The following is a 13,060-nucleotide window of genomic DNA, read 5'->3' on the forward strand; positions in this document are numbered from 1 at the left end:
GACGATGCTCGAGACGATGCTCGAGACGATGCTCGAGACGATGTTTGAGACGATGTTTGAGACGATACTACAAGGGATTTCGGCGGTATCCAGCCTTCCTCGAGGTATAAAGCCAGGGCAAGCTGTGGCGTCTCATATGACCAGTCAAAGCCTTTACTAAAATCGAGGCTCGGCACCTGACATTTCTCCTGCAGGACCGTCTCAAGAGTAACGACAGATATAGATGAGGGTGCCACTATGGCGGCAAGCGGGACCATGAAGAACAGAGCACCGAAGATTGCAAGCGCAGGGACTTTGTGCCATAACTCTAGAGTGACTATCGCCGTAGGGTCTGACGTAATGCTGAAGCAGGCATCGAGACCAGCGACGGAGATCTGACGGCTGCTGACGAGGGACCATACTTTGGAAGTGTGAGATTGATGCCGCCACTGGTCAGAAGCTGTGGAACTCACTGAACTGCTGGATTGCGATGCCTGCGCTGGCTACAATGGATGCTTTGGTGAGGAAGGCAAAGGCGGTACCATAGCGTATGACCATGTCCTGGTCCTCGGCAAGCTTGCCATCAAGGGAAGTGTAGAAAACATGGTGTCCTACGGCGAAGGCGAAGCCGCAAAGCCAAAGGCCAACCATGGCAGTGAGTTTAAGCCAGGAGACCGAGTGTTTGGCAGCCATAGCGTTGTTGTTAGTCTGAGAGGATGCCATCATCTATCAATCAGCTGAACATTGGCTTATAGACTCTCAGGACCGAGATGCTAGATCTTGGACTGCTCTGATATCACAATAGGGTTGAAGAATTTATATTTCTGCGAGGCGCAAGGAGAAAGGCAGGAATAACTAGAGGTTTGATGATGCTCACTAATGAAATAGAGAACGTAAAATGCTTTCTTCTTGGAATTGTTTTCGTCGGACAGCCCCGCAGCTGAATTTCGAATGCAGCTTCTTCTTAGTCCTCAGAAATGGTGGCTTACAAGCTGAAGTCTCATTTTGCCGCCACACTCTGGGCTTCACTTGGCGAGAGGGGCATACAAGGCAAATCCCTCTCCACGTCGTCGCCTGCTAGGTTTAGTGAGAAAATACTTACTCTACAGCTGTAAAGTGTTACCTTGGGGTGCCTGAATTGGGCAGGTAACTAGTAGTATTGGACCTTACGCCTGCACAACTTCGAGGAGACAAAACCCCCTACTAATAAGAAAGCACCCAGAAATTACAGGGCATGTATATGTATTCTGGGGCGGCGATCAAACTGGCAACTTGCGCAAGCAGAGCAACGGGCCGAGGCGGACTAAGAGCTTCAGGTTCGCGGCCTCGTTGTCCCTGGACGTGGCCTATGACGACGACCCGATCCAGGGTGCGAAGGGGTGATGGCTGACAGATCCGGGCTTGTTCAAGATACTGTCAAGAGTCGTCAACAAGGCCAGGTCCCTTGCACATGTCATAGGATAGAAAAGTGCACCTTAGGATAGATGAAAGCAGATGGAGATCCTCATTGCAGGGAGGTGCCCAATCCAGGGCTTCGACAGCACGATCTCCCTCAAGGTCACGAAGACATCAGAAAGCATAAACTCCATCAGGATCTCAATTGACTTGTAATCGCTCACCAAAGCAGACTTCAACGGGGACGAGATCGAGGGGATCATCTCACTAGCCAGCCAGGGCTCTCGAAAGAGACACACAAGAGGTAGTCAAAATTCCAATACAGCAAGAGGCCAGAGTCAGGGGCCAAGCCAGTGTACGGCTGCGCGGTCGAGAACAACATCGAACCCTCAATAAACCTCGTAGTTTTGCCCACAACAACGTCCAAATGAATATATGCACACGAGAGAGGCGAAATGTACAAGATCATAATTTGAAAGCTAAAGTTAGAGAGTGTTGGTTTCACAGGTCACTTAAGTGAACGAACGCTTCATATGGGTATGAGGGTATTCGTAGATTCTGGTGTGTAGAAGGAAGGGATCTAACGTGAAGGGCAGCAATCGACGAAGGCCGTGATATGGCTGGCCAGACGGGCCCACTCTGACGGAGATGGATCCGTGTGATCTGATTGGCCCAGACAGGCCTTTCCCATCGATAATCCGATCGATATTCCAACAGAGAGGCACATGTTCAGTATCATAATCTCCTTCAACTAACGGAAGTCAAACGTGGAGAGGAGAGAGAGGAGAGAAGACAGGATCTCCATTTCATACATGACCATGAATAGCCTCGCGCAGCCCTACAGTTTCTTGCGCTCGGGGATGGTGCTGGGGTGGTGTGTGGCAAAGTCCATGACAACATCCTTATCGATTGAATGTACACTCCCAAGATCCCTAGGCTGAGCGACAACACCTGCGTATTGAATATGGGCTGCTCGACGGGTATTGATGGAACGTACTAGTGCCGCGTACCAGATGAGGGTTGACAGGTACCAGCACGGGTCGAAGGACTCCAAGCCGCCGGTGATCTGCACGTTCAAGGGTATCGCGGACAGACGCATAGAAATAGGCATGGAGTGCGATTATGTTGTAAGGGCTCTAGGAAAGGCGATCTAATGAGTGGATAGGTAATATTCTCTTTTGGAAGGCTCATCCTACAGGCAGACGTCTCTCCGAGTGCTGCGGGCGTCGGGTTTACCCCCTGCGACAAAGGGCGACTACGAGGCATTGTGCGGCATAAGAATCGTGGACGGTAGGAAAAACATCATATCGATGACGGGCGAGTATGCCAGCAACGATTTCCAGGTGTACACCAAGATCCTCTCCATCTCGAGAGTCACGAACTCCTTCAATAGGCTGCGCAGATCGTTTAAGGTGGTAGACCTGATCGGGAAGACCGAGAAGATCGACAACGTGATCTTGACATCCGACAAGAGGATCACTGTCTCTTACCTCTTTGACATCCTAAAGCCCACTGCTCTGATGAAGGGCAAATCGGTGCTGGTCTTGTCGCTGAAGGAAATAAGGCTCAAGTGCTTACACGTCGGTTATGTGTGTCGGTTCACCTATAGTCATTCTGTAGTAATAACATCTTTTCTAAATCATCCTGCTAAGAGAGTACTGCCAATAAGGTGCGAAACTCATGCCGGCCATCCTCTATATAAAATATTTACCAGCCTCTAGGCTAAACTTAATCTCATTGCCAAAACGGGCGTAGAGTAGACCCAAGCTTTCCATCTACTATGTTAGGCAGTGAAAACTGGCACCCTTTTTCCATCCCTGAGTCTTGATAGTCTTCAATCTTTGTCTTTTCTGGAGATGTCCCGCGCTGTTCATTGTGCCACTTTTGTGATCGATGCCGAGCTCTGGCCTGCCATGGATAGTCCCGCCAATCCTCGTACTCTTTTGTATTTTGAAAGTGCTCATTCAAAGTTTGATTCTCAGTCGGAAAATGTGGGTGGGCATCAGGCGAAGGCGAGGGGTAAAATCTGGCGTCATCGAAGAATACCCATGCCCTTTGTTGATACGTCGCTGCGAGAGTGTAATGGTTTGGGATAATGCGGGAGTGAAGCATCTGGTACATACCAGGGCCTTTTTGAGAATCCTCTTTTACTGCACCAAGGGAATCATAACCTCGTTGGAAATAGTGTGAGTCCCTCCATCTGAAAACATTCCTTGGAGGAAAATCCATAAACCACTTCTTGAGGCGGTCCCGACCAGGTGGTCCGGCTCTAGCGGGTCGAAGAAGAACTGTGACGAGGTCGAAGCCATAATCTGATAACGACTGTGCAACAAAAGGATCTTTGCAGCCCATATTGGAGGCATAAGCCTCAGGTTTGACGTACAGGATATCTTGGTTAAGCAGCCCGCGGGGTTGAGATGAAGTAGAACCCGACATAGGGCCTGGTAGCCAGGAATCGCTGCAGTGGGCGAACATGGCCCCGTAAAGACTTTTCAGATATATGCCAACACACAGGATTGCCTGTAGGTCCCAAAGTTGGAATTCTCGTCCACTGTGTTGATACAGTGCCTCCTGGAAAGGCTCTTGGATATCTTCGTCCATGAGAGAATTGAGCTGGTACCGTAGAAAGGCTCGCAATAATCGCTTTCTTTCTAGACCTGTAAGATTGGCTGCATTGAACCTAGAACCGACTGCCTGACCTTTGAATCTTAACTGGGGTTCTGTTTGGGACGGAAGGCTTTCATACTCCCGCGAGGGGAAGACAGCAGTGGCCTTGGTAAGATAGTCCTCAACATAGAACATCAGTACTGTATGAAGCTTGCTGATTTTGTTGATTAAGTCATGGTTTCCACTTTCTAGAGGTTGGTAGAGCGGATTGGTGAATTGTTGTGTTGCCCAAGAGCGACAATGATGACGGGCTAAGATTTTGAAGTCAGCAGTAGACTTTGAAGGGAAAAGAATAATCGCTATGGCGTCTTGTATCATGCCATTATCGAAGTCGGAGGCAAGTAGCTTTCTTACGATGTATTCTTTTGATACAGCAAATTGCTGAAGCATGGCAGGTGAGGCCTGGATGAGTTGTAAATTCGTACGTGGGCACCAGGTCGATATAAAAATCTTTGTACGGAGCTCTGCCGGTAGCTTGTTGAAAGGATCCATCATGATATGGTTTCTGTAGCCCTTGAGTCTGTTCAATTGCTTTGAGGTGTTGATGGAATGGATTGGTGGTGAATCTCGCTTGGTTGATGTGATTGGGATGGATGTGTAACTGGCTTGACTGTTGGATGATCGGTACTGCTTGCAGCGCGGAGAGAGGATGGAGAAATTTGACGGGCTCCATGTAATACACAATGCCTGAACTCTCGGAGAAAGCTACCACTCAAGGTTTTCTTCCTGTTGGAAATGGACCACAACTGGAAGAGCAAAGGTTGCAAAGTTTACCCCGATCTTGGACGGCTGGCAAGTTGAGACATGGCTTCTCAAAAGCAAAAGAGGAATCTAATGCAGTTTAGGGGCAAGATCCACTGCGATGGAAAAAGTCGTGCGCAAGAGGCAGGCTTTGGCTAATAATCAAAGGTGGAGATTGGTGGTTGAGGTCTGATGCAACGGAGAAAGTCGTCAGCAAGAAACCATGACACTTATAATGGATATGAAGGTAATAAATGCTCAAGGTCAGGCGCCTCAAAAAAGAGTCAAAGGCGGGAGTAGATAGGCTTTGATGCTGGAAAGCCTATCGCTGCCAATGATGGAGATGGGTGGCTAAGTTGTGATGCGATGAAGAAGGTCATCTGAAAGAGATTGGCTGTCAGCTGATGACCAATGACGGTTGTGACGGCTAGAAATGTTCAAGGTTGTAAGAATGGTAATTCTGAGTTGAAGGTATTAGAAGTGGATTTTGGCTGCCAATCGATGACAAAGCAGGCTGATCCAAGACCAATGCCCATATATCATGTTACTGAAATCAATCGTATTGAGCAAGGAAGCAGTCTCCTGTTTGTTCAGTCTAAGGTATGTTCCACCACCCCTCGTGAAGCTTCCTCAAATCGATGCCGGCCGGATCTACCAGATAGCTGGTGACGTCGTGTTCCGGGTCCGTCTCAAACTTGGTACACCCATTACCGAAGTACCCCAGCAGGGAATTCCCAGTATCCGAAAAGTACTCGTATTCCCAGTCCTCCCATCTGGGATCGTTCACGACGAGGCCAACCAGCGCCGCACTCCCGGGCCACAGCCCATGGATTCTCGAGCCGGGCCTCTCGGTGTTGTACCACGATTTGCATTCCGACATGACCGTCTTCTTGAAAAAGGCGTCCGAGTACTGCACGAAGTCGTCTGCGGCCTTCTTGGACGGCTGCATCGACTTAATCCCTTCCCGGCCCACCTTCCTGAGAATCTTTGCAAAGTAGGTGACCTGGACCTCTATATTATGCGGTACCGTGCCCGAGCGGCCGGCACCGTTGGGTCCCTGAATGAAGCCGAGGTTCGGGAACCCGGGCGTCGCGAAGCCGAGGTAGCTATACGGGAACCCGTACTCTCCATCCGGAGACCACAGCTGGGCGATGCTTTTGCCGTTTGCGGTGATGCCAAATGGAGGGAGGACGTCGACATTTGCCCCAGTCGCAGCGAAGACGGCATCCACTTCGCGATGCGTGCCATCTGCCGTCTCGATGCCGGTCTCGGTGAACCGCTTGATGGGGTTCTGGATGTAATCAACGTTGTCCTTCATGATGGCCTCGAGATATTCGGGGCCCGGCGTCAACCGACGGCAATGCGGAGAGAAGCCCGGGATCATGCTGTTGATGAGGTCCGGCCGCTTAGCCAGGCGCACTGCGAGATGCTTCAGGAGCGCTTCGCGCGCCTCCTTGTTGCTGTCGGAGTCTTTGAGCCACCCGTGGAAGAAACGCCAGTGGCTCTGCTCCAGGTTCTTCCGATACTTGAGGTAGACGTCCGTATCCTGGAACGAGTCTCTCAGCTCCTTGGATATCAACTTGCGTTCAATCTTGGTTGATTCCCCGCCCCAGGACTCGGCTATCCAAGTTTTGCTCCGGGCGTAGTGGTCTAGCCGAGCGACCTTCTTCTGGAGGTGTGGCACGAGTTGGATGCCACTCGCCCCGTTGCCAATGACTGCCACTCTCTTTCCCGAGACATCATATGTCGGGTCCCAGTTCGACGTGTGTCTGATGTGTCCCTTGAAGTCGTTGATTCCCGGGTAATCGGGCAGCCTCCAGTCGTTGAAGCGCCCAATGGCCGTCAGAACAAAATCTGTTTCGTGGATTTGAACCTCCCCGTTCTGGAGGTTGCAGACCTTGACCAGCCAGATCGACTTTTCATTGTCCCATTGGAGGGAACCCTAATAAATGATTAAGAGCATCAACCGAAAGTGATGGCTAGGGAAGAGCGGCAGCAAAAAGAGAAACTGAAGTACGAGTCGTGAAAGCCTACGTTTTCCATCTCTTGCAGGCTTGGGAAGCGTCGTTCTGTTAGGCTTAGTGCGGAATTACATAGTATATTGACTCGGTCACGGTTAATTCAACATTCATCACTGGGACGGAGTCTACACATTGACTTGCAATTCTGCCCCCTGCTTAAGCAAGAGTACTATGCGTTTCTAGCCTGTGCAAAGTTAAGGTTATAATGGATCCAGCTGATAACTGACACACTTACGTGACTGCAAACTCAAGAAAAGACATATTCCTCTCACATATGACCCTAACCCTAACTCTATCTCTAACTCAAATCCTAACCCCGCCCCTTGCCTAAAGACGAACTGGCATAAATGCTAATCCTATTATAGCTAACAGGCCAGTTTTGGGTGACGTGTAGTTGCGTGAAAGCATTGTTATCAACTGGATCTATTGTGACCTCAGCTCTGCACAGGCTCGAAACGTATGGTCCTCTCGCCTGAGCAGGGGGTGAGCACTCACTAGGATGGGAGGTACCAGCGGCTAACGGTTTTCAGAGTCTCCGCCCAGATTGCGTTGGACTGATGTGGGACTCTACCTACGTACTTGCCAGGGGGATCCGCTGGAAAAAATTTGCTGTAGATATGCGCGCAAAGGTTGACTGCTGATTCGTAGCTTACATGCTCCTAGGGGCATGCGCAAAAGTTCCTTTGTAGGGGTGCGAGAGGGTCCGGTGGGTGGGTGGGGTAATGCTTCGGCGTAAGGCTATGAGCTTGACCTGGTTAAGCAATTCTAGGCCCTTGGCGTAAGGGTTTAAGCCTCGGAGCACGACCAACGATGATGCAGGCTATTTGCTTGGCCTAGGTAATTGGGCTTCATGTTCCCAGACGCGGGGTTTCCTGGGTGCACTCGTCGTTATGAAGGTCTACAAACTGCTTCCCTTCCCGATGGACGCAATAATCATCGTGTTTTTCTCATGGCGTGAGTGCCTTACTTACTGTACATGCCCTTCTTTCACTAGAGACCTCCAGTATGGGTATGTGATGATGATGCTCGAGGCTGCCAGCACAAATAAGCAGACGGCTAACCTCGTGAACCAATCAGGTTTGCGTTACACGACTGTCGACAGACAGTCCTGGAAGACCGAGAGATTACCAAAAGAGACGGGCACTCTCCTCGTCAATGTGTCTCCTGACGACGCTCTGCGCGAGCACTCAGATGGCTCCGTCACAGACGCTTCCTCGCCCTCTGCTGCTGTCCGGAATTTCCTTCTGGACGGAACACGCAAGGAACACAGCCTAGTGAAGCTCCTCCTCCCGGTGTGGTCGGGCTACGTGGTTCAGTCCGACTTTCTCGAGCGGCGTATGGTCGACTGCTTGAACGTGACCGAGGTGCGAGGCTTCGTCGTGCCGGGGCAGCATGTCCAGGGGCTATCCGCCGACGCCTACGAGTCCATGAGCCTGTCCGACCTGCTGTCCTACTGCTACGGTGCCGTCGTGATGGCCCCATCTTGTGCCGCTGCCGTGCAAAAATCTGCCGCGCTGCTCGACGAGGAGCTGACCAAGCGTCTTTCCTTCGCCTGGCTATCGCCAAACCCCATACCCCGGAAGCGGCTGGCGTTTGTGGGCGCGGCGCCCCTGAGTAAGTTTAAGGGGTACGCCGCCGCGGCCGCCGCGTTGAACATTGCGCTGGTCGTCTTGGACGTGCCGGAACAGGTGGTCGCCCGCGACGAATACGCCCACCTCCGCGAGGAGTTTGTGCCGGTCGACTTGACGGCCGACGCCGGCTTGGCCCGGCGCCTTGCGGACGCGGTATCCGAGATGCAGGGCGCCGGCAAACGCTTCGACGGCATCATGTCCGTCGACGAGCACCTCCTCGGCATCGTCTCTCAGGCGGCCACCCTGTTGGGGTTTCCCACCTCGCCGCCCGCGGCCATCGCCTTGGCACAGAACAAGTTTCAGACGCGCCAGCTCGACGACAACGCCTACGCCCGGCTTCTCCGCTCGCCGGCCGACCTGGAGGCGCTGCTCGCCGAGAAGGACAGCGGGCGGGCCCCGCCGCCGTACCCGCTCATCGTCAAGCCCTGCAAGGGCTGGTCGTCCGAGGGTGTCTGGAAGGTGGCCAACGAGCGCGAGCTGCGGGCCAGGGTGCCCATGCTGTGGCAGGACCTCTTCGCCGATTGGCATGGCCGCGAATTCGTCGTCGAGGCGTACGTCGATGGGCCCGAGGTCGACGCCAACATGGCGCTCGTGGACGGAGAGGTCGCGTTCTTCGAGGTCAACGACGACTTCCCCAGCTCCGCGGATAACGATGATGACGGCAGAACCAAGGAAAAGTCTCCCCCGGCCACGTTCGTCGAGACATCAAACATGCTGCCGTCGGCCCTGGCGGCCAGCGAGCTCGAGGCGCTGCGGCGGCGACTGCATGAGATCGCCCTCGCCGTCGGCTTCCGAGACGGCGTCCTGCACATGGAGGCCCGGCTGCGCAATTCGAGCAGCCACTACGCCAGGGAAGAAGGTGGCGGTCCCGACGGAAACGGCGGCCTCGTCGACCTGCGGCCCAAGGTGGGGGCGACAGCCTCCTCGGCGAAGCCAGAGGACGTCTTCCTTATCGAGATCAACCCCCGGCCGCCGGGGTGGCAGGAGGTGGAGGCCACGGCGCACGCGTACGGCGTCTCGTACTACAGCCTGGCGGTCCTCAACGCCGTGGGCGACCGGGAGCGCTTCGCGGCCCTGTCACGGCCGTTCGTGGGAGGGGCCCAGTACCACATGCAGCTCCTCTTCGTCTCGGCCCAGAAGGGCGGCACCTACCGGTCGGGCGACGTCTGCGCGGCCGTCCTGGACCACGGGGGGCCGGCGGGCCGCCGCTTGCGCGAACACGTCGTCAAGTGCGCGACCCTCATGCAGGACGGCCAGGAGGTCCCCGATCCCCGCACAGGCAAGGTCTTTGGCAGCTTCATCGCCTTCTTCCTGGTCGTCTCGCGCACAAGCCGGCGGGAGGCCATCGGCATTGGGCGCGAGATTGAGCAGCTGGTCAGAGCGCATACCGACGGCTTTTAGCACATGGAGTGGACGGGCTCGCGCCGTAGGGGTGGTCTTGTTAAGATGCAGTGTGAGGTATTATTCCGCTTCTTCTGCCACAAGCTTGTTTTTAAGCGTGACTGGAACCAACGGAACCGGCCCTCTGGAGATGCAGAAAAAACTTGGATGGTATGGAGATAACATCTAGATCACATTAAAATACAAACGCATGAGTAGAGACAGGATTAGTTAACGACAGGCCAACTTAGCTATCAACCCGACCTGATACACCCCATTCACTGGAACCCCTAGGCTATTTCTTTCGTCCGCGTGGGGATTATTAGGCGTCCTGGAAAAAGATATCAACGTCACGCCCCGAGTCTCGCGGTGACTCACACATGTTATTGCCTCGATGCATGTCGTCGTTTGGCGTCCAACAAAAGATCCTTCCAAATCAACGGCCCCCACCCAGTGAGTCGAGCCCATTCGATTCGCCCTAGAGCTTAATTGCTGTGGTGGGTGGCTCCCTTGCGATACTACCTACCTAGACTAAAGAGCACCACATGTTTCGGCAACGGGTAGTTACCCAATTGGTAGACATGACGGCAGGCATACCTTGTCACAGAACAAGGTCGGGTGGAGAGGCAATTTCTGACAACTGTATCAGGACTAACACGACGTTGGGACAAAAGAAGGCGGATCGGGGAGCGCTACCCCTCGGACTGGGTGGGGGGGTTCGGTGGGCTAAGCAGCCTCTAAATCTGTAGGGCACTTTGGAGAGCCGCGTGAGCCCCAACCCCGGCCGAGCAGCATTATGGTCCGCGCTAACAGTGGCCTACGAGCTGTCTCAGCCGGGCTACTTGCTTACTAACTAACTACTGTCATCAGAGGCTAAGGTTAAGGTTGGTGCGGGTCTCACGGACACCTGCTAGCTACGGCCCGGGACTAGCGTGCTAGGGCACCTGTAGCTAGGTACCCAGCATGGGGTATGTCTGACTCAGGGTACCCCAATCTACGGAGCTCCTGTCCGGAGCTAGATGTTAGAATTCCATACGATTATTGGTAGACAAAATCCATAGCTGAGGCTGATTTAGGCGCACCTTTCGCAACCAACCGAGGTCTCTCCCCTTTTTCCTCTTTCTCTTTTTTTTTTCTTATCTTCATTTTCACCTTCTAGTTTTGGCGGTCTAGGCGAGGGATTTTGTTCCCCTTCTACCAGCCAATGCCAATGAAAAACAATTCACACAGATTCCTCGTCTGCCACTCCCCGGACACCGGCAGAAGAACCTCGACAGCAGCTCTTGTCCTCGTCCCGACAGATTTGCAGACCTTGAATAGAAGACCCTAGCGAAACAGCCTCAACCTAGTCATGACTAATATAAAAAAACACGCTCGCTTACGATGCCGTTGTTGCAAGCGAGCGACGGAAGGAGGTCGTAAACGGACGGAGAAGAAAAGAAAACCAAATCTTGACTTCTCCTCCTACCTACGCAGTTTCCAGTATTGCCGTGGTTAGACAACTATTCCCCTGTCCCTGAACAGAATATTGAATCATCCTACGACTGCTTAGCTTTTTTCGCCTCCGTCTTAAGACACCACCACCACCACCACCACCACAACAACAACAACCATCAACCATGACAGACCAAGTAGGCCGGGCGGATGGCCCAGACCTTACCGGTCCTCTCGAAATGTCCAGCACAGGCGATCTGGAGAAGGCCGACGACGACGACGCCGGCCAGCTTGACGAGAGCCAGGCCACCAAGGACCTCCCCAGGGTGGCGGATAGGATCCCCAACGCGGCCTGGCTGGTCATGCTGCTCACCATGGCCGAGCGCTTCTCCTTCTACGGCATGACGACGCCCTTAATGAACTACATGCAGAACGGCCGTGGCGACCCTCTGCGCCCCGGCGCTCTGGGCTGGGGCCAGTCGAGGGCCTCGCAGGTCTCCAACGTCTTCAACATCATCTCGTGGCTGACGCCCATGGCCTCCGGCATCGTCGCCGACAAGGGGCTCGGCCGCTACCGGACGCTGTGCGTCACCTTCGTCGTCTACCTCGCCGGCACCGTCCTCCTGTTCGTCTCCAGCCTCGAGTCCCTGGCCCCTTACTCCGCCGGCCTCTTCATCGCCTCCCTGGTCCTCATTGCCCTGGGCATGTCGGGCGCCAACGGCCTCATGGCCGCCTTCGTCGGCGACCAGTATACCACCGAGGACGGCGCCGTCGTCACCACCCGCAGCGGCGAGCACGTCGTCGTCGACCGCACCCTGACCCTCGAGTCCATCTACAACTACTACTACTGGTGCATCAACGTCGGCGGCCTGTCCGGCCTGGCCACGACCGCCCTCGAGCTGCACGTCGGCTTCTGGGCCGCCTATCTGCTGCCGCTCTGCGCCCTCTCCGTGTCGGCTGCCGTGCTCGTCCTCGGACGCGGTCGTCTGGTCCTCGCACCCACACAGTCCTCAGCCCTCCCGGACGCGCGTCGCGCACTCTGGCTGGCCGTCCGCGGCGGCTTCTCCCTCGACAAGGCCAGGCCCGCCCGCCAGCAGCTCCAACACTCGCGCAAGGTGCCCTGGACCGACGACTTCATCGACGAGCTCCAGACGGCCATGGTGGCCTGCCGTATGATCTTCGCCGTCTGGCCCGTGCTCCACCTCTGCCGCGGCCAGATCAACAACAACCTCATCTCGCAGGCCGCCCAGATGGACACCTCGAGCATCCCCAACGACATGATGTACAACGCCAACCCCGTCATCATCATCATCCTCATGCCCCTCGTCGACCGCTTCCTCTTCCCTTGGCTGCGCCGTTCCGGGTTCCCCCTGACGGCCACGACCCGCCTCACGGCCGGCTTCGCCCTTGAGGCCCTCGCCATGGCCATGGCCGCCGTCGTGCAGAAGCTCGTCTACATCTCGCCGCCCTGCTACGACGCCCCCCTGCGCTGCGCCGCGTCCAATGCCGGCGCCATCCCGAATGCCGTCTCCGTTTTCGTGCAGCTGCCGGTGTACCTGCTCGAGGCCATGTCCGAGATCCTGTCCTCGCCGGCCGGCTGGGAGTTGGCTTTCAGCATGGCGCCCGGCAGCATGAAGAGCGTGATGCAGTCCGTCTTCATGACCACCGGCGCCGTTGGTGCCGGCTTGAGCATCGCCATCAGTCCCATGTACAAGGACCCCGAGATGCTTTTTGTTTGGGCTTCTTTAGCTATCGTCATGGCAATAGCGACTGTGATATTTTATGCTGTCTGGGGCAGGAATCTTCGTTGAA

The 13,060-nt window shown here is 54.6% G+C and overlaps 4 protein-coding genes across 4 annotated transcripts; 2 read left to right on the forward strand and 2 right to left on the reverse strand.

Annotated features, from left to right (window-relative positions):
• Positions 1–3,108: 3,108 nt before the first annotated feature.
• Positions 3,109–4,536, reverse strand: CDEST_13013 (uncharacterized protein; the record flags this gene model as incomplete). Its single annotated transcript, XM_062929169.1, has 1 exon — positions 3,109–4,536. The coding sequence occupies one exon, from the start codon at positions 4,534–4,536 to the stop codon at positions 3,109–3,111; it is 1,428 nt and encodes a 475-aa protein (XP_062785220.1).
• Positions 4,537–5,377: 841 nt separating this feature from the next.
• Positions 5,378–6,851, reverse strand: CDEST_13014 (Putative flavin monooxygenase, FAD/NAD(P)-binding domain superfamily; the record flags this gene model as incomplete). Its single annotated transcript, XM_062929170.1, has 2 exons — positions 6,817–6,851; positions 5,378–6,724 (listed from the first exon to the last, which is right to left on the reverse strand). The coding sequence occupies exons 1-2, from the start codon at positions 6,823–6,825 to the stop codon at positions 5,378–5,380; spliced, it is 1,356 nt and encodes a 451-aa protein (XP_062785221.1). The 5' UTR covers positions 6,826–6,851.
• Positions 6,852–7,654: 803 nt separating this feature from the next.
• On the forward strand, positions 7,655–10,124 carry CDEST_13015 (Putative ATP-grasp, subdomain 1 protein). Its single transcript, XM_062929171.1, has 2 exons — positions 7,655–7,812; positions 7,881–10,124. The coding sequence occupies exons 1-2, from the start codon at positions 7,809–7,811 to the stop codon at positions 9,833–9,835; spliced, it is 1,959 nt and encodes a 652-aa protein (XP_062785222.1). The 5' UTR covers positions 7,655–7,808; the 3' UTR covers positions 9,836–10,124.
• Positions 10,125–10,966: 842 nt separating this feature from the next.
• On the forward strand, positions 10,967–13,060 carry CDEST_13016 (Putative proton-dependent oligopeptide transporter family, PTR2 family proton/oligopeptide symporter). The gene has a single exon (XM_062929172.1). The coding sequence runs from the start codon at positions 11,434–11,436 to the stop codon at positions 13,057–13,059; it is 1,626 nt and encodes a 541-aa protein (XP_062785223.1). The 5' UTR covers positions 10,967–11,433; the 3' UTR covers position 13,060.

The sequence above is a fragment of the Colletotrichum destructivum genome, chromosome 8 (assembly GCF_034447905.1).
Source record: "Colletotrichum destructivum chromosome 8, complete sequence".
Taxonomy (NCBI): Eukaryota; Fungi; Ascomycota; class Sordariomycetes; order Glomerellales; family Glomerellaceae; genus Colletotrichum; species Colletotrichum destructivum.